Source organism: Camelus dromedarius, chromosome 5 (genome assembly GCF_036321535.1).
Source record: "Camelus dromedarius isolate mCamDro1 chromosome 5, mCamDro1.pat, whole genome shotgun sequence".
NCBI lineage: Eukaryota > Metazoa > Chordata > Mammalia > Artiodactyla > Camelidae > Camelus > Camelus dromedarius.
In genome coordinates, this window is record NC_087440.1 from 81,534,152 (window position 1) to 81,561,542 (window position 27,391).

Consider the following 27,391-nt stretch of genomic DNA (forward strand, 5'->3'; position numbering starts at 1 on the left):
GAATACTAACATCTCCATTTGCCTTTCTCACTCTTGACTCGATTCCCAGAATTTAGGTAGAGCCAAACCCCTCCCCCACACCAGACAGGAAAATGGGCGATTGACTCAGGTCAGGCCAATCCAGGATTCCTTCCACTTGACCACAGTGATTGGTTTAGGGATATTAGGTGACTCAAGACAGGCCCACAAGACTCAATGCCAGGAGTCACGCTGGGACTTGTGAGGAGGAAAAAGCCCTGTCTTTCTACCAAATTTTAGTCTTTTGGAGGTAGGCCTGATGCTAGTCAGTTTAATCATGCCAGTGGAGAGGTAAGTAACTCCAGAGGTGGAGAGAGTGTGTGCATGTGTGTGTGCAAACGTGCACGCATGTGTGTGCATGATGGGGGACAGAGAGGGAAAGAGAGAGAGAGTGTGCAGGGCACCATTTGGTCACTGGGATACAGCCATGCCTGAAATTGGCCACACACCACTGATAAATTCCCATACTTGCTTCAGCAAATTTGAGTTGGTTTTCTGGGCTTTCTAGCAAAATAACTTGAATAATACAGCAACACAGAGCAAGCCTCAAACTAGTCTGCTTCTCAGTGGACCATGCCATGGTGAAAGTAGTTGTCAAGAGGAAGGAACACAAATTTATGGACAAGCGTGGAACTGGGAAAGTTACCTCCCCTCTCTATGCCTGAGTTTCTGCACCTGTGAAATGGGGACACTCGTACAACCTGCCTTATGGCACTATTGTGGGGATTAAATGAGTCAATGTGAAAAGTATTTTATGAAAGTATCCCCAGTGTTAGTCAATATTGGCACCATTATTGCTATTCCCATCCAAAAATGATCATGTCAATGCCAGAGTTCTGTTGGTCTGTGGGAAGATACCACTTTGGGATCAGATTTGAACTGTTACCAGGTTGAATCAACTATCTGCAGAGTCTATTATTGGATAAATTGATCACTTATTCAATCATTTGGGAAGGAAATCCCTGCCCAAGTCTGGGATCTGGCCTGACCCCTGAATCTACAGGGAGCATCCATGGACAGCCAGGAGGCCCCTGGAGGACAGGGTCCTTCTCCCTGCAAGAGCCTGTAAGGACCAGGGGGCCTGGGACTCCATCTGCACCTGTGGAACCAGCCAAATTTCCCATCTCTGTGGACTCCAGCAGGGAAACAAGTATTTTTACAGGAACGGAGGGAACAGGATAATGGTAGCTTTAGCTTGAATCTGAGGCTGTTGTAAGAGAAAATAACAGTGTTGGTAATTTCTCCTGCCTGTTTAAGCACTTTGGTGAAGTGCCTGCCCCTAAATTAAACTGGGAAGTAAGAAAAAACGAGTTCACATGCCAGCATACAGACCCACAGGCCCACTTGGCCACAGATTTCTAGCACACAGGAGTTCTCTTAGAGAAGAACTGGGCCCTGGGCCAGACGGCAGCAGCAGAATTTCCCTCCGCCGTGGAGAAAAAGAAAAAGACACTCAGTCATCTCAGTCAAAAATGTATTGAAGGTTTTCTTCCCAAATCCTTTGTCTTTCTCCTCAATCTCTTCTTCCTCCTCCTCCTCTTTTTCTTTTTTTTTTTTTATGGTTGTAATATATACATAACATAAAATTTACTATATTAACAATTTTAAGGGTGCGTTTTGATGGCATTGAGTACACTGATGGTTTGCAACCATCACCACCATCCAGCTCCAGAACTTCCTCATCATCCCAACCTGAAACTTGGTCCCCATGAAACACCAGCTCCACATTTCTCCCTCCCTCCAGCCTCAGATAACCACTGTTCTACTTTCTGTTTCTATAAATTTGACTGCTCTAGGTCTCTCGTATCACTGGAATCACATAGCATTTGCCTTTTTGTGACTGGATTATTTCACTTAGCACAGTGCGTTCAATGTCCGTGTTGTGGCGTGTGTCTGAATGTCCTTCTTTTTTTAAGATTGGATAATATTCCATTGTAAGTACCCCATTTTGTTTATCTCTTTATCTGCTGATGGATAACTTAGATTGCTTCCATCGTTTGGCTATTGTGAATTACACTCCTATGAACGTGGGTGTGCAAATATCTGTTGGAGACCCTGCTTTCAGTTCTTTTGAGTGTATACCCAGAAGTGGGATGGCTAGGTCACGGGGTAATTCTAGGTTTAATTATTTGAGGAACCATCATACTGTTTTCCACAGTAGCTATGGCATTTTATAACCCCACCAGCTAGGCACAATGGTTCCAATTTCTTCACATCTTCACCAGTATTTGTTATTTTCTGTTCTTTTAAAAATAATGGTCATATTAATAAGTGTGAAGTGGAATCTCACTGTGGTTTTGACTTGCATTTCTCTAGTGATGAGTAATGTTGAGCATCTTTTCATGAGTTTATCAACCATTTGTATATCTTCTCTGAAGAAACATCTATATGTCTATTCAAGTCCTTCACTCATTTTTAATAGAGCTGTTTGGTTTTTTATTGAGTTCTGAGAGTTCTTTATATATTTTGGATATTAATCCCTTATCAGATATATGATTTACAAGTATTTTCTCCTATTCATGGGTTGACTTTTCACTTTGTTGACAGTGTCCTTTCATGCACAGAAGTCTTAAATTTTGACGTAGACCAGTTTATGCATTTTCTCTTCTGTTGCCTGTGCTTTAGGCATCAGAGCCTCAAAATCATCACCAAATCCAACGTCATAAAATTTTTTTCTTTGTTTTCTTTGAGGAGTTTTATAACTTTGACTCTTACGTTTAGGTCTTTGATCCATTGTGAGTTAATTTTTGTATATGGTGTAAAATCCAACTTCATTCTTTTGCATGTGAATATCCAGTTTTCCCAGCACCACTTGTTGAAAAAAAACCTACAATGTTTAGTTTTGAAAGCTGTGGATTTTAAAATCTTTTCTCACTTCTTTCAGTGTTTGCTTTGTGCATTTGAAACTATGTGAATAGGTACATACACCTTTAGGACCGTTATGTTTTCTTAATGAGTTGATTCTTTTATTAGTGGGAATGGTCCCTTTTTTCCCTCTGGTTATATTCTTTATTCTGAAGTTCACCTTGTCTGATCTTAGTATAGTCACTTCAGCTTTCTTATTATTAATATTTGTATAGTATATCTTTCTCCATTCCTTTATATTTAAATTAGATCTCAGGTAGGCAATGCTCAATTGTCTTGCTTTCTTATCCAGTCTGACTTTTAATTAAAGTGTTTTTATTTAATGTAGTTACTGATGTGGTTGGATCTAAGTCTAACACCTTACTATTTTGTTTTCTATTTGGTTATGTGTATTTTGTCCCCTCTTTTCCTGCTTTCTTTTGGATTGTGTATTTTTTAGATTCTGTTTTCTCACTGTTGGCCTATTATCTATCTGCTTTTTTTTTTTTTTTTTGATGGAATATAGAGTTCACAATACACACCTTTAATCACAGTCTACTTGCAAATCATTATATACCAGGTAATACGTAACCTAAGAATAACACAATGGCTGTACTTTCATTTCTCCCTTGGTGTCCCTTAAACAATTGTTGTCATCCACTTTACTTCTACGGGTATAGTAAACCCCGCAAGCCAATGTTGTTATTTTTGCCTTAAACATTCAATTCTTTTTAAAAGAAAATTTTAAATCAGGGAGACATATGTTTTACATTTACACACACTTTCACCACTTCAGCGCTCTTCTTTCCTTTGTGAAGATCCAAGTTTCCAACTGGTATCGTTTTCCTTCAGCCTGAAAAGCTTCCTTTAACATTTCTTACTGTGTAGGTCTCCTGGATGAAAAGCCTTATTTTGCTTTCATTTTTGAAGCTACTTTTTCTAGATATAGAATTCTACTTTGACAGTTTTTCCCCTTGCAGCACCATAAGAGCGCATTCCCTTGTCTTCTGGCTTGCACTGTTCCTGACAAGAAGTCCGTGAGCATTCCCGTCTTTGTTCCCTGTGTGTAATGTGTCTTTCTTCCTCTGGCTCCTCTTAAGAAATTTTTTTATCATTGGTTTTCAGCAACTTGGTAATAATGTACTGTGATGTGTTTTTATTTGTATTTTTTTCTGCTTGGGATCCACTGAATCTGTACATGTATAGCTTTCATTAAATTTGGGGAAATTTTGACCATTGTTTTTTTGAATAGTGTATCTGTTCCCCCTTTTCTGGGACTCCCATTTTATATAGATTAGACCCCCCGATCTTGTTCCACAGGTCACTAAAGCTCTTTTCATTTTTTTCGGACTTTTTTCCCTCTGTGTTTCAGCCTAGATTTCTCCAAATGGCAATTTCTTCAAGTTCACTGATCTTTTTTTCCTATACTGTCCAATCTCTTGTTAAACTCATCCAGTGAATTTTTCACTTCACTAGATTCCACTGAAATTCCACTCATTTCTTTTTTTATAGTTTGCATTTCTCTCCTCATTATGATCATGTTTTCTTTTGATTTCTTAAGCATATTAACAAGAGCTATTTTAAAGTTTTAGTTCAGTAATTCCATTATTGTGTCATGTCTGGATCTACTTCTATTGATTAATTTTTCTCCTGATTAAGGATTATATCTTCCTGTTTCTTTAAATGTCTAGTAGCTTTTTTTTTTTTAGAGAAAGTAAATTTATTTCAGATCATTGTAATATGAAAATATCCAAAAAGAGCATGACAGAATAAAATCAATCTTCACATGTTTTAGTAATCACAAAGTATTCCTAACATCGCTGATTATGAAAATCACAAAGGAGGACTTTTAAAAGACTGAATTCTCACACCACCAGAGTATTTTTGCAAATTATAAGCCTAGTTCAAAATCTTACCTATGAATATACTTCCTGGGTTACCTGCATAAGGAGACTGCTGTTCAATCCACACTCTGGGCTCTTCTGTCTTCTCCCTTGCTCTTCACGCACTAATGCCATCTCTGAGAACACGGAGGGCAAGACACATGCAGCATCACTGGACCTTGAGCTGTTTCCATGTGACTAACTCATTTCATGTTGGCAGGAAATCTGTTTCATCTCAGTCATTCAGAAAAATACTCCTTTTCAAAAGGTTGGAATTTTCAAAGTGCATATGAATGGCTCATTACTAAAGAACTCTGAATCTTGGTTGAGAACAGAGAACCAAAATATTCATTGTTTGCAGGATTTGTTCTAATCACTAACAAATTTCAATTCAACATTTTGATTGTAGAGAAAACTGTAAATTGTGTATGAATTGTTCACATACGAATGTTGCTCCTTGTATTTTTATACCAATGAAATTGAAATAGTGAAATAGTCTTTCCAATATTTTGATTCTCAATCAGTTATGCTGTCCTGCCTTCATACAGCATTGCTGAGCTTTAGGTTTCCTGAAGGATGGAGAACAATCTCATATACATACTTTATTATATTTTTCATGAAAGTCTGCCCTGTGAGGTAAGGGCAAAGGTCTGTAAACACTTTATCTATGTTTGAACTATTGTACATGTTACAGAGTCTTTCAGTTGGTGCCTCTCCAAGGGTGACTCTTGTCTAATTAAATTCAGTGGGACCTTAATCATAATTTTGATGGTGACTCTTTATCTCCAGAGATGCCAGCAGGATAATTACTGTGTAGAACAGGACTTACAGAACTTTTGGTGGTGGTTTTAAACATCACATTGCTTTGTGTCTGGGTTTTGTTGTCTTTCTTTAAAGAGTACTGATGTTTATTTTGGCAAAGCATTAATTTAACTTGTGGATTAGCTTAATTCCTTTGAGTTTATTTTAAAGCTTTGTTAGGTCAGGTCTAGAACAGCCATTACTTCTGGGCTATTTTGTCTCTACTACTATGGCATAACGGTTCTGAGGTCTCTAATAAATGCCTCAGTGATTGTAGTAAGCAGAATAATGGCCTCCCCAAACGTCCACACCCCAACACCTGAAACCTGGGAATAATTAGGTTAAAAGACAAAGAGGAATTAAAGTTTTAAGAATTATGTTTACTAATCAGCTGATTTTAAAGTAGGGAGAGTATCGTGGATTATCCAGGTGGGATCAAGGGTCTTTAAAAGCTGAAGGAGGAGGCAGAAGAGAGAACCAGAATGTGAGGAGGACTCAGCTCAAAGTTGTTGGGGAGGAACCATGAGTCAGAGAAGGTGGGTGTGTCTCTAGCAAGCAAAAAAGGCAAAGAAACATATTCTTCCCCAGATCTTCCTGAAAGGATTGCATCATACTCACATTTTGATCTTATCCCAGTGAGATCTGTGTCAGACTTTTGGTCTACAGACCTGTAAGATAATAAATTTGTGTTATTTTAAACAACTATGTTTAGAGTAGTTTGTTACAGCAGCCATAGAAAACCAAGGCAGTAAACTATCCACACAGGCGGTGCAGAGATTTCTCTACACCGCCTGTGTGGAACTCAGTGGTCTCCCAGATAACTGTGCATGCTGAGAGCGTTTCTGTTTATAGCTCCCTCGTGGTTATTGACTTTGCTTAGTTTCCCTTCTCAGGGATTATAGTCCTGCTCTCTAGTGCCTGAGAATAATTGTATCATATATTTTGTCCCGTTGTCTAGTTGTTTATGGCAGGAAGGAATAGTACTGGCTACTCCATGACTAGAAGCAGAAATGATGTGTTCAACTTTGCATATTGAGAAACACATTGATACAGCATGACTGTTTTAAAAACTTCCTTAAGTACAGAACTGAAGACCCATCTCAGTCTTATGCTGGCAAATCATAGCACTGCCTTCTTTTAAGTCTTGGCGGCCACCGCTGAGGATAAAAGGAACTCTACGTCTTCACATGGTCTTCCCTGTGTATATGTCTGTAATAAAATCTCTTCTTTTAAGAACATACTGGATTGGGGTCCACCTTAGTAACCTCATTAACTTAATCACTTCTTTAAGGGCCCTATCTTCAAATACAGTCACATTTTGAGGTACTAGGGGTTGGGGCTTCAACATATGAACCTAGTGGAGGCGGTGACCATAACTCAACTCATAACAGTGCTTTTCCATACTTGAAGCTTTGGGAATCTTTTCTTCTTCTGTTTCTATGGTCCATTGGCTGTTCTTTATCAGTTACTGGCAGCGGGAAATATTTAATGAAGTAAACTCGATTTGCTGGACAGAATACCAGAATACGGTCAGGATATGTTCCTGCCCTCAAGGGGCTTTCTTTTTGTGGAGGAATTCTGTTTTTGAAATGTTAAAATATTAACTGACTTTGTTTTTGTCTTTAATACCTTCTTCTGCCTATTGACCCACAAACCAATTTCCATACACCTTCTACTCTCACACAAGCTTTTTTATCCCCACATACCTATAAGCAGCATGAACATGCTGAGCCTTGGACCAACAGAGGGAAGTCATACAGTCAAGAATGAGTGAAAACTCCCCAATTAGCTGACCATGAAACCCCAAACAGAAGTGAGAATGCTTGCGTCTGACGATGATGTTGAAGACCAGATGCCCATCCCCATGACCCAAAACTTTCAGTTTCTAAAAGAAATTAGGAAAACCTTTAAGTAGAATTCCTTCTCTGCTATGCCAGTAGCATAGAAACTCAAGAAAGGAATTAAATTTAAAAAGTCACATTTCTTGCACCCTGAAATAAATACCTATGATATTGCATAACTGGGGAAGCAAGATGTTTCCATAAAAAGAGAATCATGGGCACTATCTAGTAGATACAGAGAGTAAACAAGCAGTGTAGCAGACAATTTCAACCAAAGTTCAAGGCCTTTGAAGCCTGTGGAGGTGGAGAGGACACCATGAATGGTCAGTAACCTTCTTTCAATACTAACTGACTATATTGGTTAAGGTGATGCATGGTGCCTAACAAGCTGGCTGCTATAATAAGCAAACCCCAAATTTAAAAGGTTATCTGCAATAGTTTACTCCTTGCATATGTAACAGCATGACAGCAGTGATCCTGGTTGCTGGGTGACTTGCTCCACACAGTCATTCAGGGACCCAGGATGCTAGGTCTCCCCAGTGCAAGATGGAACATTGTAACAACAATACAGAGAATTCCAAATGAAAGGACTCATCCTAGTTCCCACATATCAAGTGCTTCCTGAGTGCCAGGCATTGTGCTGAGAGCCTCCATTCCATCCTCATAGCAACACCTGGTGAAGAACCTGGGGCTTGAAAAGGCTCACACCCAGTTCTGCCCAACCACAAGCTGGAATCTTAATCACTCTACACTCTCCTCTACAACAGGCTCTTGATTTATGCTGATATTGCATTTCTGAGAAGTGACATTTAATTCAAAAACTTGTAGAGCAAAAGTGAATTTTCTAACCAGGAATGAAGAGAATGAAAAGCAAGAGAAATGCTCTTGTGAAGATTGCAAAAGATTCCAGTCATGTAAATGTTTTTGCCATATTGCATTAATATGAGCAGTGAATACACAGTTTATGGGGAAAATTGAATACATTAAAATTTATTCATGGAATAACAAGAAAAAAATAGCCATGGACTAATGGAGCACTGGCCAATATAGCCTGAAAATGTGAGTATGCAAGGCTCCATTTTCTACATTATGAGAATTCTAATGTGTGAAGTCTCTCATCATGTTACTGGTGTTCCCAACTAAACACTCCTGTTACTCCTGGTGGCCCTGCTTACACGTTTTCCGAGCATTTTCATCAGAGTGAAGCATACAGCCAAAGCCCATGACAGTAGTAATTAATAATAATAGTCAAGAGCAAACACTCACTGAACACTGTGTGCAGTCATTGTTCTAAGCACATGCATTGACTCATTTAGTCTCCAGATTCACCCAAAAGAATAGTCTCTTTTATTACTTTCATTTTACAGATGAGAGCACTGATGCACTGAGAGATTAAGTAACATCCTATGATGGTTGCTTTTTGGGGTCAACTAGGCTGGGCCACGGTGCCTATATACTTGGTCAAAAAACATTATTCTGGGTGTTCCTGTGAAGGTGTTTTTGAATGAGATTTCCATTTAAATCAGTGGACTTTGAGCAAAGCAGATTGCCCTCCATAATTCTGGGTGGGCCTCATCCAATCAGTTGAAGGCCTGAATAGAACAAAAAGCTGACCTCTTCCTGAGCAAGAAGAAACTTTACCAGCAAATAGCCTGTAGATTCCACCTGCAGCACTGTCTTTTCCTGGTTCACTAACAGGCTGCCTTTGGACTTGAACTGCGACTCTTTCCAGCCTGCCAGCCTCCCCTATCAGATTTTGGACTTGCCAACTCCCCACAATCACATAAGCCAATTGCTTAAAATAAATCTCTTTCTCCATATGTGTCAGATCCTATTGGTTATGTTTCTCTGGAGAAGCCCACCTAATAATATACTTGCCTAAGGTTACATAATCAATAAGTGGTGGAACCGGCTTCCAATCCTGCAGTCTGGTGCCAGAATCCATACTCTTGATGGGAACTGTCCTGTTAGCTCTTATCAGTGCAGCTGGTAATCTCTATTTTTATGCAAGTAGTGATAGCTTTTTCCTACTTCTTCATATTAACTGACCATATTGGTTAAGATAATGCAAATTGCCTAAGAAGCTAACTAAGCTAGCTGTCGTAATAAACCCCAAATTTCAGAGGCCAACCACAATAGACACTTCCTTCTTACATATGGAGCAGTTTGATAATCAAGGGGCCATCTTGGTTGCTAGGTGACCTTCCTTCACACACTCATTCGGGGACTCAGCTGCTGGAGGCTCTGCCTTCTTCAGCATGTAGCTTCCAAGATCACCCTGGGGCTTGGCTCCACTCCAGCCAGCCAGAAGGGGAAAGGGGCATGGCAGATCATGCATGAGGATTTTTATAATCACTATTGCTAAGGAATTTTTTGTTTAAAAAATTGGCAAGCAATTCAAATTGTGTTTCTGAAATGATTTTATGTGCATGTGTGTGTTGCTCATTTATCATTGATTTTAAAATCACATTTAAAAGCACATTTTAAAGTCACTCGTTTCTCTTTCATTTTATTTCATACTCCTTAAATTAACAGGGTGTAAATTGAGAGGCAGGTGTATTTCTTAATTAATCAACCAAGTTGACTGGAAGGGCTGCTTCATGTAGTGGATATTAAGAGAGAAGATTGGAGGTAAAGTTGGGGCAGGATTATGGAGGGCCTTGAATGCCAAGCCAAGAGGACTTGGACTTTATCCTTTGAGAAATCACAAATTCTCACTGTTTCTCTTCCAAACTAATAGCCCTTGTTCTCTAAACCACTAATTGTTGTTGATGTTCACTACCTTACGTGAGAGTAATAATATTTTACTTGTCGTTTGTTTCTTATTTCCTCTCCTCCCTCCACACCCATCACCTGGATAAACTGTATGCATCTCAAGGTCTGGACCATGACTTCCACTTTTCTTAATGCTGCATAAGCCTAGCAGAACATCTTACAGATGAAGTTAAGGACTACATTCTGTTGAAATTCAAGAGGTGTACCTACACCATCAAATATCCCATAAATTGGTGAATATATCTATGCACATAATTTCCTCCTGAAATGCAATATATTTTAACTGAAAAATATGAACGATGTCTTGAAGCTTCTAATGACTTAATAAAGTACCACGTTCTGGTTGGGGTTCTCAGTGATGCTCGCCCAGTTATGCTCCTTAGTTTTGGAGTCACATCCTCCAGCTGTTTCACATCACAAAGCCAAGCTGCCATCACATTTGACACTCTGCTCTTTGAAATTTCTATTATGGGGTGGGGAGTCTCTTTTTCTCAAGCCTCTTTATTTTCCTTTCATCTCTATCACTAAGACTAGCAGTCAGCTGATATTTTTTAGCACTTTTTCTTTTTTACAAAGGAGCAAAGCATTTTTTAAAGATTCCATCAAAAATTTGTTGCATAAAGAATGCATAGTAGGGAACAAAATCCTGTTTGTGCTGGTAGTCAGCTAGGATCACTCACTAGCTGAGAAACCTCCTCCCCACCATGAGCCTGGGACTCCAGTTCACGGCTCAACAAAATTACAAATGACCATACATCACGGATCCTGGATTTACAAATAACCCAAACCATGCGTGCTAACTCTAGGGATGGTAAGTATCTAGGATATAATAGTAACTGTGACAATAGCATTGATACCACTAGTTACCACGCTATGTGACTACATGCGTGTGAAGCTGAATTTATCTCTGAATGAATGCACATGCATACACATGTGAGTTTGGGCATGAGTATACCTTCAAGTTCCCTACTACTACATAACGAGCTACCTCAAACAGTGGCTGGAAACAATAACCATCATTCCTTCTCTCACTCAGCTCTGGGGATTGACTGAGCTCCGCTGAGTTGTTCTCACTTCAGATCTCTCCATGGGTGCAATGAGCTTACGAGTGGAGCTGGAAATCATCTCAACGACCTCTTCACACACATGTCTGGGGCTTGAACTGGGAAGATCCAAAATAGCTGGGAGCTAGGGCTGGAAGACAGGTTGCTCCTTGGACATCTCTTTATTTCTGTTTGGTTTCTCTTTGTGGTCGTTTTAGTATGGTGGCTTCAGTGTAGCTGGACTTTGACATGGCAGCTCAGCCCTCCAAAAGCACAGGTCCAAGAAGAGAGACAGAGACAGATATGGAAACAGAAAGAAACTCTTGCAAGATGGGTGCTATGTGCTTACAAAATCACGTGCACATAATCATGTCCACCCTATAACCTCTGCCACCCTCCGTTGATTAGGAGTGTGTCACAGATCCCATCCACACTTGTAGGGAGGGGAATAACACAAAGGTGTGAATACCAGGAGGTAGGGATTCCCCTCAAGTCTGTCTGCCACATCATGAAATTAAGCAATGTGTTCCAAATCACATAGCTACTAAGAAGCACAAACAGGATTTGACCCCAAGCAGTGTGAGTCCAGAGTTCCCATTCTCTATGATCATGCTAGAGGGATACTTGGTGTGAGGGAATATTTTTAATTATTGTAATCCTCCTTTCAAATGAATGCACTCTCCTCTGCGTCCTCAGTTAGTAAGAAACTAAGCTGAGAGCATCATGGGTCTGAGTCTGCAAAGCTGAAGACCAGCCCCCAGGACAATCCATCAATGAGGCTTCCTTGTGGCATCTGCTCCATGCTGATCCCTTCAGGTCACAACAACAGACCTAACATATTTGTATAAACAGAGAAAGAGAGAAAGACGGCACCTGGGCAGGAACAAATGGGTAGTGTTGTGATGGAAGCAACTGGGGAAAGTCCTGTAGATGCTGGGAGGTCAGCCTTGGAAAGGACCCCAGCAGCAGCTGATGCTCTACAATACAAGGGGCTGAAAAAACACATCTCTGTAAAAATAAAGAAAAGCCTAACCGAGTGCAGCTGCCATCCTCCCAATAATTAGATTTGGAGGATTATTTCTGAGATGGATGGAAGATATCATATGGTCACTGCTAGAAATATTTGCCATCTTTGTCTAACTGCACTCCTAGACACCAGAGTTCTTAGAGGACCCACTATGTTTGTTTTTAATTAAAATGTGCTGAGTGAACCGTTAGCTACACTGAAATAAGGAAGAAAAGCACCACAAGACAAATCGGCTAATTGACAACTCCAAACATTGTATTTTATACCCTTCAGTTATGTTAATGGAGAGTTCCAATATGTTCTAGTTGAGATAATAATTACACAGCACAGTTACATAATAACACAAGAGGTTGATAAAAATATATTGTAAATAACTACAGCAGCAAAACCCACAAATGGGTCAAAGGATTACAAATTCATTTACTCGGTCTTTATTCCAACAAGTACATATCGAATGCTTATTGCTTATTAGGCGCTCGGCTCTCATAAGCTAATACGTACGGTGAAACATTCCTGGGGTTTTCAAATACACACTTCTGTTTAAGATAGCATGCTTTGTGAGTATCAAGGTGCCATGCAGGGTACCTCTCCAATCACATGATGGAACAGAACAGCAAGCAACTCTTGAAAAAGGAGAGACCATAATTTTACGTCATTTCAGAAGCTAGTTTATGTGAAGGTGGAGAATCTGGCCAAGATCTTGACAAATTCCATTTCATTCAGTGCACAAAAAACTAGCACAGCTGCCTGAAGGAAAATGTGTCCTGGGACTGTGCACACAGAGCAAGGGCAAAGGGCAGTCATATTCCAAGCAGACCATAAACAGGAGGGTGACTGGAAGCCCTTCCAAAGATCATGGCAGAATTTCAGCTGTGAGAGAACCAAAATTCAGGCCCAAATTGGGAGTGATGGAACTGTCACATGTCTTTGGATATTTTGTGGAGATTAATCCTTTGGCTGGGTCGCCTCTGATGAATGAAGGAGAATAATTCAGAGTCAGTCACTGAACACTCTTGCCCTTAACTGGAGGGCAGGATATCAATGAGGTAAATTAACTCCAAAGCATTTAGAGTTTATTTACAACTAAACTGCAGAGCCTCCATCTCATCCATATTCAATCAGAGAAAATTGTGGCTTATCCAAGACAAGACGGGAGCCAAATTTGGGGCAAGGCGAAGGGTGACATCATCTGAAAGGGCTGGAAATGAAGTGCAAATTTGAATATCATCCGTATATAAGTGATAATTAAAGCCGTGAGACTCAATATGCGCCAAGAGGGAAAGTCTATAAAAATGAAGAACAACAGTGTCCCGAGCCACGTGGTACGTCTGAAATGAAAATTTAAAAAAAAACAAAAAAACAAAAATAAGGTGGTAGGGGCAAGATTTTTCCTTCCTCTTGAATGATCTCAAGACAAACTCAGATCACTTGTAAGAAAGACACTCATCTTCTTGAAGACAATCCCTGAATCACTTGATTGTTAAAGCAGAGGGGTTTTTTCCTGTAAGATTTACATTCCAATTATTTCATTTCGATGGGGAAGACCACCCTCTCTTCCCAAATAGACCATTTTAGTAAACAGTGACACAGCGAGTCACCCATTCAGGCTGACATTTGATTGTCCTGTTCGAGTTGGGTGTTAAATGTGGGCAGGAAATACCAGTTGTTCTATCTGGGTGTTCGGGGATTTCATTCATGCGGTGAAGAAATAGTTCCTCTTTTCTCAGCTGTGTGCAGACACTTTAACAGGCGCACAACTGAAGGAAGTGCAGTGTGAGTCAAATGAAGTGCAGCCTAGTTCATAAGGAATAATTCATTATGAAAAGGGCGGCTTTTGCCCTCATCATCCCCTGGGAGATCTGTGACTTAGGGCTCTCTTTCTTTTTCTTTATTCCCCCTTTTTTTTTTTTCCAGACTACCAGCTCTCCAGACATAGATGTTTCCCCCCAAATAGCTGGTTCCTCGGGCTGAGCATGGAGTGACCCTCCCCCTGAGTGGTGGGTGTTAGGGGCTCAGCTGTGACTCCCCAAAATTCATATGTTGAAGTTTTAACCCTCAGTGCCTCAGAATATGACTATTTGAAAACAGGGTCTTTAAAGAAGTAATTAAGCTAAGATGAGGTCAACAGTATGGGCCTTAATCCAAAAGGATGGGTGTCCTTTGGAGACGAGGGGATTAGAACACAGAGACGCACAGAAAAGACCATGTGAAGACACACGGAGAAGGCGGCCGTCTGCAAGCTGAGGAGACAGGCCTCAGAAGAAACCAACCGTGCCGACACCTTGACTTCAGACTTCCAGCCTCCAGGGCTGTGAGAAAATACAGTTCTGCTGTTTAAGGCACCCCGTCTGTGGTGCTTTGTCACGGCACCCTGAGCAAGCCAATACAACGGGACCAAAGGAAACGGGGCTGAGAATACGTATTTTCCAAGGAACACCCTTACCTTGAGCCTTTTCTCTCAACTCGTAGAGACCTACCTCACAGATTCACTTGTTGTGTCATCTTGAACAACGAAACAACTAAATTTAGTTTACTTCTCTGGGCTTTAGGATCCTTATCTCAAAACTGGGATGAAAAATCTAGAATTGTTGCTCTGGAAGTGGATTTTCAACAAATTAACATGAGCTTGTCTCCTTCCCCTCTTCCACTCTCTGTACAGTCATAAAATACTATGGCTTCCCAAATATTTTTTCTTCAAAATATCCTATTATGGTTTGAAGTTAGCCTGGTTTAGGTTCTCACTATGTGACTTTGGACAAGTTACTTAAACTCGCTGTTCCTCGTAACCTGCTCCCTAAGGTTATGGAAACGAAAATTCAAGCAACAATTATTTAAGGCCTCCAGCAGTGTCCCTGGCAGGAGCTCCATGAAGGAGTTCCATGAAGGTTGCTTTCATCCTTCTAAAGGCGTGAGCCTGTTATCCACCAGCAGAGAAATGTTTATTGCATTTGATATTACACTCATTTTATTTATTTATGCCCCTCTTCATTCTAAAAGGATTTTATCGACTCAGAAAAATACCTCCTGGATAAATTAGTCTTCATAAGGGAAGAATAGCGTGAGGTGCTGGACAAGATGATGGATGACCTTCCTGTAACAAACTCAAAAGAAAGTTCAGAGGGTTGATCCCTAAGGCACCTCATAACTGCATGACCTCAAAATGCAGTGAGAAGGAGCAATGCTCTTCTAGGGAGGCAGAGGGGAAATGAAGTCCTACTTTGCAGCTCCTTTATAGGTTGAGTTCATCCCCAAATAAATGTAAAGTACCTTCAGGAATGGAAGAGTTGGTCTTCCCTTTTGCTTTCTTAATGTCATTAAAAATTTAAATATCCAAAAATACAAAGAGTATAATAACCAAACTCCCACATTCTACTGCCCAGCATTAGAAAGCATTCACATTCATCACATTTGCTTCCGATATTTTTTAAAGAAGTAAAGCACTCCAGCTAAAGTCACCTTTAACCAACCAGTACAGAGGCAACCTCCGAGGCATTTGAATTGATCCTTCCAGAACACTGAAATGTTTATACACATACAAAAGATGTTTGTGTAGGTTTGTGTGTGTGTTTCATGCCCGTAGTGTGAAGTGGTATGTTGCATTTTGCATCGAGCCCTTTCGGCTCAGCATTGTTTTCTGAGAAGGAGCAGCATTGTTACACATGGACCTCACTCATTCCTGGTAGGGGCTGTGTGCTATGGGAAGGACTGTGTGCCCCCCAGATTCCTATGTTAAAGTCCTAACCCTCAGTGCTTCAGAATGTGGCTATTTGGACCTAGGGGCCTTAAAGAGATAATTAGGTTAAAATTGGGCCATCAGAGTGGGCCCTGATCCAACAAGATTAGTGGAATCTTCCTGATGGAAGAGGAGATTAGGACACAGACACACACAGAGGGAAGACCGTGTGAGGACACAGAGCGAACGCAGCCACCTATAAGGCGAGGAGACAGGCCTCAGAAGAAACCAACCCTGCCGACACCTCGATCTCAGACTTCCAGCCTCCAGAATTGTGAGAAAATAAATTTCTGTTGTTTAAGCCACCTGATCTGTGGCACTTTGTCATGGCAGCCGGAGCAAACTAATACAGGCAGCAAAGTATTCTGCAGAATACAAAGCCCACAGTGTTTTACCCACTCCCCTAGTCGTGGCCATTTAGATGGAAACTAAGCACAAACACGCATCCTTGAACATGGCTTCTTGGGTACACATGTGGGAGTATCTCTAGGGTAACATCTATAAATGAAATTGCTGTTACATGGGAGGCACACTTTCAAACTTTCCAGATGCTGCCAAATGGCTCTCTAAAGCATCGATGCCAATTTATACCCTCAATGGCAGTGAGTGAGAGGACCAGTTAGTTCCTCCACATCCTGGCCAACATTTAATATTCCCAGACTTTAAAATGTGTGCCAATATGATTGACAAAAAAACTCTTATTGTCTTAATTGCACTTCCCTGATTATACATGATGTTGACTATCTTTCCATACGTTCATTGCCCATTCTTATTTCTTCTGTCAATTCTCAGTTCATGTCCTTTGCCTGTTTACACTTTGGGCTGTATGTCTTTTTCTACCTGACTTGTGGGAATTACACACATTTTAGATAAGAATCCTCTGCCTGCTAGCTGTTTTGTAAACCCTTCTTCCAGGCGACCACTTGTCTTTTAATCTTGTTCATGGCACTATTTTAACAAAAGGTTTTTAATTAGGTGTAATCAGATGTACCTCTATTTATAGTTTGTCTTTCTTTGTGTGTCATCCTAAAATAAAATCTTTCCTCTCCAAAATTCATAAAGGTATTCTCTGATATTTTCTTCTAATAGTTTTAGAGCACTTCCCCCATGTTTCAATACATCTTGAATTTATTTCTGTGATGGTGATAGGTAAGGACTTTCTTATTATTTCCCCCCTGAGAGTCAGGTGTGCCCACACCATCTATGGAACCATGAAATACTTACTCTAAAAAAAAAAAAAACTCAGTAAAGCATCCACAGACAGTCTCATTTGAAGTAGTGTAATTTCCTGATAACTCCTCCAAAATGTATTAGGAGGAAAATGTGCCCCTAGGTAAGTAAATAAGCTGACCTAAATGGGTATCTGGATATAAGCCAAGCAAATGCTAGAAGCTGTCTGCCAAAAAAGGGTTTTGATGTTGGAAGGGTTGATGTTAAGCCCTTCTTCCTGAGAGTCATTGGATAGCGGGGCCAGGTGTTTCTCCGAGGCCATTCTGAGTGTGTAATGATTCAACCATCAGTGGCGTTTAGAAGGCTTGTCCTTCCACTGTCCCTGGCAAGGAGATGTGCCTCCTGCCTCCACCAGAGCAGTGACCCCTGCATGGACATCTTTGGAAGGACACGCTGAAGCTGGCTACAGTATTATCTCTGGAGAATGGGGGATGCATGTTTGTGGGGAGCCTGATTTTTCACTGAATTCCTTTTTTTTTTTTTTGACCATATGCACATATTACCAACTCAAAATAATAGTTTTTTTTAAAGCCAAAAAAGAAAAAAGAGCAATATGTCACGAAGACACTAAGTAAAACCATGGGAAACATCCCTGCGCTATTCTGCTTTAAAAAAGAAACATAGATTGATGAGAACTTCTGGGGGGAATAAGCTGAATAGAAGTTACACTTCACCTTAATTATCTGAACAATTTACACCATTTGTTTTCAAATATTTCTTAGCCTCAAAACACTTCTCAGACTAGACCTTTCTCAGAAGACCAACATATAAAACCAATGGAATGAAAGCAGTCTTGGTTAAAATGGGGATCCCCGCTGGCAGTCTCTGTGGGACCCCTGGGGCTCTTCAGAGTACACTGAAAATCTTCCTTTAAAGTCAATATATGTGAGAATTAGAGATCAGTTAGAATTCCCTTTTTCACCATCTTCATGTAGTAATCCGAAGTCCTCTCTGAAATTCACAGCATTGTGTGTTCACTCATCCTGTAAACATTTCTTGAGCACACCTATCATTTTCCAGGCACTGGGATAGGCACCCAGGAGGAGACTGATTTGGAGATAGTGAAGCCTGGGCAAAATTTTGAAGTGAGAGTAGGAGACAGCTGAAAGTTGGGGAGGGCAGGGGAAAGCGGCGGGGAAGCAGGCTGGCAGATTAGGGGGATGGCAGGTGGGGGTGGGGGGCTCAGCCTGGGGATATGCGCAGGGCATCTGTTGGCAGTGGCAGGTGCTGAAACTGAAGAGGCAGGGAGGAATGAGTTATTACATGCCCGGTGGACCTTTCTAAGTTTGGACTTGGAAGACCACGAGGAAGCGACTGAAGGCTTTTGAGCAGGAGATTGACACAGTCATATTTGTGCTTTGGAATGATCGCTCTGGCCAAAGTAAGCATTGAAAGGGGATGTGATTCAGGCAGGGAGACTGGGTAGGAGATGGTTGCAGACCTCCAGGGAAGGGATGAAGTTGGACTGACCTGCAGCTGAGCCACAGAGATGAAGCAGAAGGGAGTTGACTGAGCCAGAATGAATTGGAGGTTGATCAGAGGAGGAAGATAGAAGTGTCCAGGGGATTCCTGGAGTTTGGGTTCAGGTGACCAAATGGGGTTGGACAACTGGGGCCATTCAACACAGCAAGAAAGATGGGAGAAGGCGCTGGAGGTGATAGGTGATGAGTTCCACTGGGGACAGGTCTTGTTTGAGGTACCTGTGAGATATCCAGGTGGACATGCCCAGGAGGCTACTGGATATCCAGTTCCAGAACTCAGGAGAGAGAGATCCAGGATGAAGGTGACCATTTGGGAGACATCCTCCATGCGAAGCTAATGGTGGTAGTTAGGAGAAGGTAGGTAGAATCCTTGAGAGACTGGAAACAATACAGAAAGAGTCCCAGAAAGGCAGAGGAGGGGATCCCAGGAAGCAGACTGAGATGGCTCAGCAGAGAGGAAGAAAATCGGGAAGAGTGGAGGTCAAAGAAAGGGAGAGAGTTTTCAGACAGCAAGAGCTGTCAGAACGTTCAAAGGCTGTGCTGACAGGGCGGCAAGGGCTGTGATGATGAAGGAAGTGTAAGCTACACTGAGGTGAACCTGGTTCAGTCCTTGAGGAGTGACACATGGGATGACTGGGTCGAGGATACCAACTCTAAGCACATGACAAAAACACCTGGGGAATTTTTTTAAATAATAAAGTCCTGGGTCGTTGATTTAATCAATCTGGTGTGCAGCCTGAGAAAGGATATACTTTTAATGCTCCACAAGAGAGCTTAATATGTGGCCACAGTTGGAACTACTGGTCCATTTATGTCCTATCTGAGCAACAAAGGATTGAAACAGGCTACTCTGGGAGGGTCAGATGGGTTTCACGTTGATTGGTGTAAGTAGAGGAAATGGAATTCAGCCAATTAAAACGCGTCTGGGTGGACCCAGTTCTTTTCAGTGGAGCCAGGTCCTGAAACTGGGGGAGCACCAAAGACGTGTCCTCTGTTGCTGGTGAAGGGAACTTCACTGGGCTTTCCCAGAATGTGAGACCTGTCCCCCACACCTCCGAATCATGCAGAGTCTACACCCACCAAACGTCTTTCTGAATAATCATTAAGCTTTGCCTGGTGCTTTAAAAATGATACACATATTTTTGAAAATCTGAAAGGAATACATATACAGGATAAAAAGAATCCTACAGAAGCAAAATTCTTCCCCCTCAACCACACCCCAAAGCCAACCACTGGACAATTTCTTCCAGTGGTTACCCCATAACCACAAATAATATGGTTATTCTTCTCTTTCATAATTTACAACATCGTACATTATCTATCAGTATTAGAAGATGAAAATTTACTTACTCTGTCTTCGCTTCCCCTTCTGCCTTCCAAAGTTAGGTAGTCGTGGTAGTATTCTTAATTCTTCTTGTGGTTACATTGATAACTTTAATGTAACTTAAAATTCTATTTCTCATTCCATAGACTTGACACAATATTTCTTAACTCCACACAGTGTGAGATGAAGATATCAGCTCCTCCGTTTTCCCCTTTCAACTTCTGTCAGTTTGATCTATGCGTTTCCATTGTTTTGATTGACAGCCTTACATTCTGTTCTGTTAACCGTAAGTCCTCCCTGCTTGGCATGCAGGTTAATTCTGAGTTGAAAACCAAAAAAAAAAAGCACTTAAAATATTTTGAAGAGGTAGGTGCTGTTCCCTGGAGAGTCAAGGACTGTGTTAGGACCACATTTCTTCCTTTTGTGTCCAGTGTCATAACTCTTGGGTGACTCAGGGAGTGTTCCAGTAGCATGGCCTAATTCTGTTTTATTTCACTCCATCAAAGACTTGAAATTGTGGTTCATTTTAGTTTGCCTCTTTTTGGATCATGATTTTCTTGTATGTACCTTTTTGACTTTTTCCTAGACTTCTCTTTTTTCTTATTAAGAGAAGAGACAAATTTTGTCTTCACCATTTCACAAACACTTCCAGATTCTTGCTCATCCCATCTAATGAACTGAATGCCTTTAAGTTTTCTTCTTACAGAGACATTTCTTGGAGCCCAATCACTTCCTGTTTTAACTTGAATCTGGGAAAAGGGATGTTAGGATGTTAGCAATAAAGAACACAAATATTTTGATCACTGCAAAAGGACAGTCTCACTGTAAACAAACCAATTTGCCATGTATTCATTAGTCTTGTCTGAATTTAGTTAGTGTGACTCTGTCATGGGGATGCTAATTATCTATGGACATATAAAGACACTTCAGGTTCTGGATCTCAGAGATTAAGTATCAGACCCTGAAGACAGTCACTCAGCCACCCCAAGAGTCTCACTGCAATCAGCCAAAATCCTTCAGTGCACTTGTAGCGGATGCTGTGCTGTGTTGCCAAGACACCAAAGGACTTGCCACAATTTGAGGCATCTCTGAAAGGCATCCTACATTCAGAGCTCCACCATGGGATGGGCTGAGGCCTCTTTTGCAACTGCTTTCAACTTCACCTTCTTTTTTTGCCCAGTCTTTCCTTCACTCTCTTACAGGTGCTGTTCCCAAAAGCACTCTCCAATAAATATCTGTCTCAAAATCTGTTTCCTGAGGACCTGTACCTACAATGCTACTTTTCTGTCATACATAAACAAATAAGATAACATAAACAAATAATAATATAAACAACAACTCTAAGCAAGCAAACAAGAAGGTTTATTTCTGACAGGGGATACTGGGTTGCTGTGGGAGGGGCTGTTTTCCAGGCAGGAGATGGGAAGAGGGGTGGGAGTCAGTTTCAGGGCAGGCAGGAGGGGCTGGGATCCAGGACTCAAGGGATGGGAACAGGACTGACGCCTAGTCAGAGACAGGAAGGGAGGAGAGTGCGGTGCAGAAGATGACTGCAGGGATCGGAATGGGGGAGGGAGTTGAGGAAGTGGTAATGATGGCTGCGACTCTGCATTTGCTTAAGGAGAAAAGCACTCTATTTCTGAATTCAGTTTTTTCTTCTATTATAGCTGTACCCTGAGACCCTGACTGGAGGCGGGGCTGGGGCGGGGCGCTGGGGATGGGCGTGGACCTGAACTCCTCTTCCATGGTGGTGCCCTGTCTGGACATTGCCAATGCCCTCCCTCAGGAGTCTGGTCCCTCTCTTTGCCTGTCCTCTATCTTTCCAGACACAGGCCAGCACCCTATTCTGATGAAGGAGATCTCTCAGATCCCAGCAGGGCCCTCTTTTGATGGAACAGACGCCCAAATCCCGGTGCCAGGCTGTGGGACTTTCAGTATCACTTCTTGCCTGCACAACAGCTTCATCTTCCCTTACCTCCCCATGAAGTTGCTCAAGCTACACTTGAACTTGACGTGCTTATCAGCTTCCCACCAATGATGAGGGTGAGCAAAATCTTTTCCTCCCCACAAAGACTGGTTTGGTAAAAATAAAATTCTCAGGGAATATATATCTGTCTTTTTCATTCAAAAGGAGAACTTGACTCCCAAGGGAAAATGTCTGACCCTCAGTTTCCACATCTGTAAAACTGTCATAAGAACAGCAGCTACTGGTCAGAGTTTAAGGAAAACTAAATGAGGCAACCATGTAGACCGGCTGGCACACTGCCCAGCACATGGTAAGCACAAAGTGAATGTTACCTGTAATTGTGATTATGATGATTGACTTTTAAAGGTCAGTAAATTGGCACTGATTTGTAGTTGCTAAAATGCTACTACCTGGGACTTTGTGAGAAGTAGCTGTACAGAGTCAGCTTCCCAATGTTTTATTCTGAAATGATGTCTAATCCTCTGCTCCCACTTCCCCATACAGATTCCAGCTCTGGAGGTCCCAGGACGCCAGAACCCCGAGGAGGTGTCACGTGCAACTTGAAGTCAAGCCTACTTCTCTTTGGTAAATACTTACACCACCCCATGCAAAAGCCTGCCTACTCCATGGGGCAGATTCATCTTTCCAAACATCAACTCAGAGATTGGTTTATCAGCCTGGACCACAAGCATGGCATCACATATTGGGTGGCATCTGAGGGCCTGACAGAGTAGAGAACTTGTCCTCTGGGGACGAGGTTGCTTTCTCCCCTAACCCGCCCTTTCTTCCCTACACCTGGATTACAGCCCCTGCTGGGTAGCTGCCTGTTTCTATAAATAAAGTTTTATTGGAACACAGTGCTGTCCATTTATTTACATGTTGTCTATAGCTGCTTTTGTCTTAAAATGGCAGTTGAGCAGTTGTAAACGGAGACCATGTGGCCCACAAAGCCTAAAATAAATGTGAAACACAAAATGTTAAGTTTTTCTGGTGTCCACAGTTTTTTAAAGAAAAAAGACAACTCAGTAGCAAAAGAAACAACCTGACTTAAAAAAATGTACAGATATTTCCCCAAAGAAGACATAAAAATGGCCAACAGGTACATGAAAATGTGCTCAAAGCTAATGATCAGGGAAACGAAATCAAAACCACCAATGAGCTGTCACTTCACACCTATTGGGATAGCTATGACGAAAAAGAGAAAAGGTTGGTGAGGATGTGGAGAAAAGGGCACCCTTGTGCACTGTTGGTGGGCAGGAGATTGGTGCAGCCACTATGGACAACAGTATGGAGGATCCTCGAAAAATTATAAATAAAACTACCACATGATCCAGCAATCCTTCTTCTAGACATATATACAAAAGAATGAAATCACTGGTTCCTCAAGGAGATAGCTGTGTTCTCATATTCACTGCAGTATTATTCACAACAGCCAAGATATGGAAACAACCCAGATGTCCACTGCCAGCTGAATGGATAATGAAATTATAGTATATATAGAAAATGGAATTTTATCCAGCCTTAAAAATTGAGATCTTGCCATTTGCAACAGCGTGGATGAACCTGGAATACATTTTGCTAAGAAATAATCCAGACCCAAAAAGAAAAATACTGCATCATCTCATTCATATGTAGAATCTAAAAAAGTCAAACACACAGTAGCGGGGAGTAGAATGGTGATTACCAGGGTGGGGAGGTGGGGAAAATGGGGAGATGCTGGTGAGGAGGGTACAAAGCTGCAGTTATGTAGGATGAATGAATTTAGAGATCTAACATACAGTATGAAGACTACAGTTAATAATACTGTAAGATGCACTGGAAATTTGCTGAGAGAGTAGATTTCAGGTACTCTTACCATGAAAAAAAAAAACTGCATGAGGAGATGGATAATTAATTAGCCTGACTGTAGCAATCATTTCACTCTGTATATAGATCAAAACATTATGCTGTGAACCTTGAACATATACAATTGTTACTCTTAAAAATAAAAGGAAATATTTTAAAATATATTTAAAACAGACAAAGAGGGGGAGGGTATAGCTCAGTGGTAGAACATGTGCTTAGCATGCAAGAGGTCCTGGGGTCAATCCCTAGTACTTCCAGTAAAATAAATAAATAAACAAATAAATAAATAACCCAATTAACCCCCCTCCAAAAAATTAAAAAGTGAAAAATAAGTGAAATTCATTTGAATAGTATGTCCAAAATATTATCATTTCAACATTGCAATCAATAGAAAAATTATTAATGAGACATTTTATGTTTTTTTTTTCTCCATACTAAGCCTTCATGTATAGCACATCTCAATTCAGGCTAGCCACATGGCCACCTTGTGTGGCTAGTGGCTACTGCACTGGACAATGCAGGGCTACACTGTTGCAAGCTACACTATTTACTTAATATAAATAAAGGTCTTTCATGCCCACTGAACATTTTTATATCACTTTTAAATGGCTCGATTTATTTAAAAGATCTCCATTATCTGGATATTTATATTTCTCCCTGGTTTCATAATTATAAATCATTAACGTTTTATATTAAACCTTTATACCTCATCTCTATTTCCTTAGGATAAATTTCCAGATGTGGGTCAAAGAGCATACATAAATTTTTAGGTTTTTTGAAATATATTGTCTAATAATAACACTTCTCTTATAACATTGTTATGAGGATTAAGTGAGCTAGTACACGTAAACCAATTTTATTATTTCAAGTGAAGTTAATAAAACTTCAACTAGTAGTGCCTGGCACATAAAGGCACTTTATATAAATATGTCATCTATTGTTATTAGTACTATTACTTCTGAATTCACCCCCAGCACTGTTATACTTGCTACTTTATACCCAATGAACAATGTCTAAGAATGCCTGCTTGCAGCGCATTCTCTCCAATACTATTATATTTATAGTCCTTGCAAATTTCATATGTAAAAGTGGCTTCTTGCTACTGTTGGTTTAATCTGTGTCATTCGTTTGTTTTCTTATACTTAGGATTAGTTGGATAGATTTGTCACAACCTCAGTCTATATCCACCTATACATAAATAGTAGGACTGTTTTTCACTGCAATGTTTAGGACAATACATGGCCATTTGTATCAGTCAGCTTTCACTCAGTTATGTGGTTGTAACAAACAACCTTAAAATCTCAGGGGCTTACAACAACAAATGTATTTCTCACTTACATCACATGTGAGAAGCTGGGCTGAAAAAGCAGCATCTATTGGGGTCATGCCTTTCTCTTGGCAGATAGAGAGGAACAAATGATCAAGGGTAAGAATGAATTTTCCTATAACTTCTACCCTTACTTGGCACTCAATCTCTTCTGCTCATGTCTCATTTTGCTCATGACAAGCACGTCATGGCATCAAGCCCAAAATCAAGGGGGTAGAGAAGTATGCTCCAATCATAAGAGACACTGCAAGTCATGTGGCAATGAGGGGGCCTGAAAGGGGGAGCAAATGATTGAGAACAATAATATGATCTACCGCACCAGTCAAATCAATCCAGTTAAACTCCACCCACCTGAAGTCAGGAATCCTGTAGGACCCACTGTAGTCCTTACAGGAGTGTTATGGTCCCTGCCCCATAAGGGGACAGATGATAGATGCTCAGCTGCTGAACTGCTTCCAAGGTGCTCTAAGGACAAACTGGTTCAGAGAGACTCCACTTAAAGCAAACACAGCTACATCTCCACTCCCTGCATGAAGGGACAAACTTGCCAGTCAAGGAAAAGAGCTTTGTACCTAAAGAAATAAATTCATCATCAAACAACTAGGAAATGATAAACCCTGGGTGCTCTTACAGCCATCAAACAAACGAAAGGTATCCTCAGTTCTCTAGGAAAGATGGTCCCCCTAGAACAGGGGAGACTGGGGTTCATATCCTGGCTGCATCACCTGTAAGATCAGTAGTTGCTATCATCATCATCGCCATCATCATCATCATCACTGCTACTGCCACCACCACCTTTTAAGGTCAAGCCAGCTGCCATACTCCTGAACCCAGCCAACAGCAGCCTGGGTTTCCATCCCAGAAACTGACCCCTGTCCTAAAGAAAAGGGCCACAGGCTCTGGTTGCCTGACCATTTGGAAAATCACTAAGCTATTTGAAACTGCATAAAAATGTATTCCTAAAATCTTAACACTAGATAGTTTTGGAATTAATAAATGTGTATTAAAATTACAAGCCTATTCCACTTCAAACCTGAAAGAAACCATTCTAGGAACATGAGAAACGAAAAGGAGAAATGCCTGTTTCCTATAGTAAGTCACTTCATATTCGAATCATTTATTTACATAACAAGCCTTTCTGGACTGATTAAGGGAACTGCCAATTACACTCCCCAACCTTTCTTCAGGTTACAGAGAAGCACAATGCTGCTTCTTGCTTTACGTGGGAGTTCCTGGGCTGGAGAAGTGTGTCCTCGACAACTAGACTCTTCCCCACGTGTGTCAGCTTCTGGACGGATTCAGTGCTCAAAGGGGAACACTTCTCATCCTGAACCAATGGCAAAGAAAAGAAAAACAACACGATCCCCTCCATCCCACAGGGCTGCTGAGCTTGCCCGAGCCTTTGAAAATGGTCAGCAATGAAAGTACACTACTTTCCTCTTTATCTATTTTTAAACTCTAAATCTTTCAAGGCCCAGCTCAAATCCCGCCTCTGCTGTGAAGCCTTTCCGAACTCCCCCAGGTGAGCATGATTTTCCTTCCTCTGAACCCCAACTGATATTTCCTGACTTTACCTCCTCATCCGCGCTGTCTTCACTCCTGGTAATGCTGGTTAACTTCCCAAGTGGACAGGAGCACATACTGATTTTATAGCTTCATCCCAATCTCTCTTCTTCTGGGGTTCATAGCAGTTGGTTCTGGGATGAGCCTGTGATCCCAGCAGAACCATTCAGCATTTGCTCTGCACAATTAACAGTCATGTTGAAAGAGAGAGGCTCCTGTCTTCTCCTGGGTCATGAGCTATAAGGAGATTTTAAACCTACAATTTCTCAAGGCCATCTTCCTTGGACTTCCACAGAAATCCCAGACTGAGAGATGGAGAGCCCTCATGACATCGTTTGAACCCCTAGATCCAGCTATGCCTGAAATTCTTCCCCTAGACTTCCCTATTACGTGAGCAAATGTATTCCCTTTTCTGCTTAAATGAATTTGAGTTGGCTTTTATCAGCTACAACCTAAGTGACTAATACGCTGACTCAGAACTCCTTAAGAAAAAGGATGCTGCAGGTAAGGCTTCTCTGGACCACAGAGCCTCCGGAATCTTTCCGTCTTGCTGCCCCGTTCTTGTCATTGTGTGGTTGACGCCGATTGTCCCCAGGTTTGGGTTCCAGCTGGAAATGGACCGAGCACGTGGAGGAGCGCACAGCCCGTGCCCGAGGGCCATGTCCGGAGCTGGCACAACCGCCTCCCTCACAG

The 27,391-nt window shown here is 41.3% G+C and overlaps 1 protein-coding gene across 1 annotated transcript in view; it reads right to left on the reverse strand.

Moving 5' to 3' along the window:
- Positions 1-20,672: 20,672 nt before the first annotated feature.
- Positions 20,673-27,391, reverse strand: part of EFCAB11 (EF-hand calcium binding domain 11) — a 152,890-nt gene continuing 146,171 nt past the window's right edge. The window contains exon 7 of the mRNA XM_064486184.1: positions 20,673-20,749. Coding sequence (XP_064342254.1) covers positions 20,701-20,749 — 49 coding nt within the window. The 3' untranslated portion in view covers positions 20,673-20,700. The remainder of the gene's footprint in view (positions 20,750-27,391) is intronic.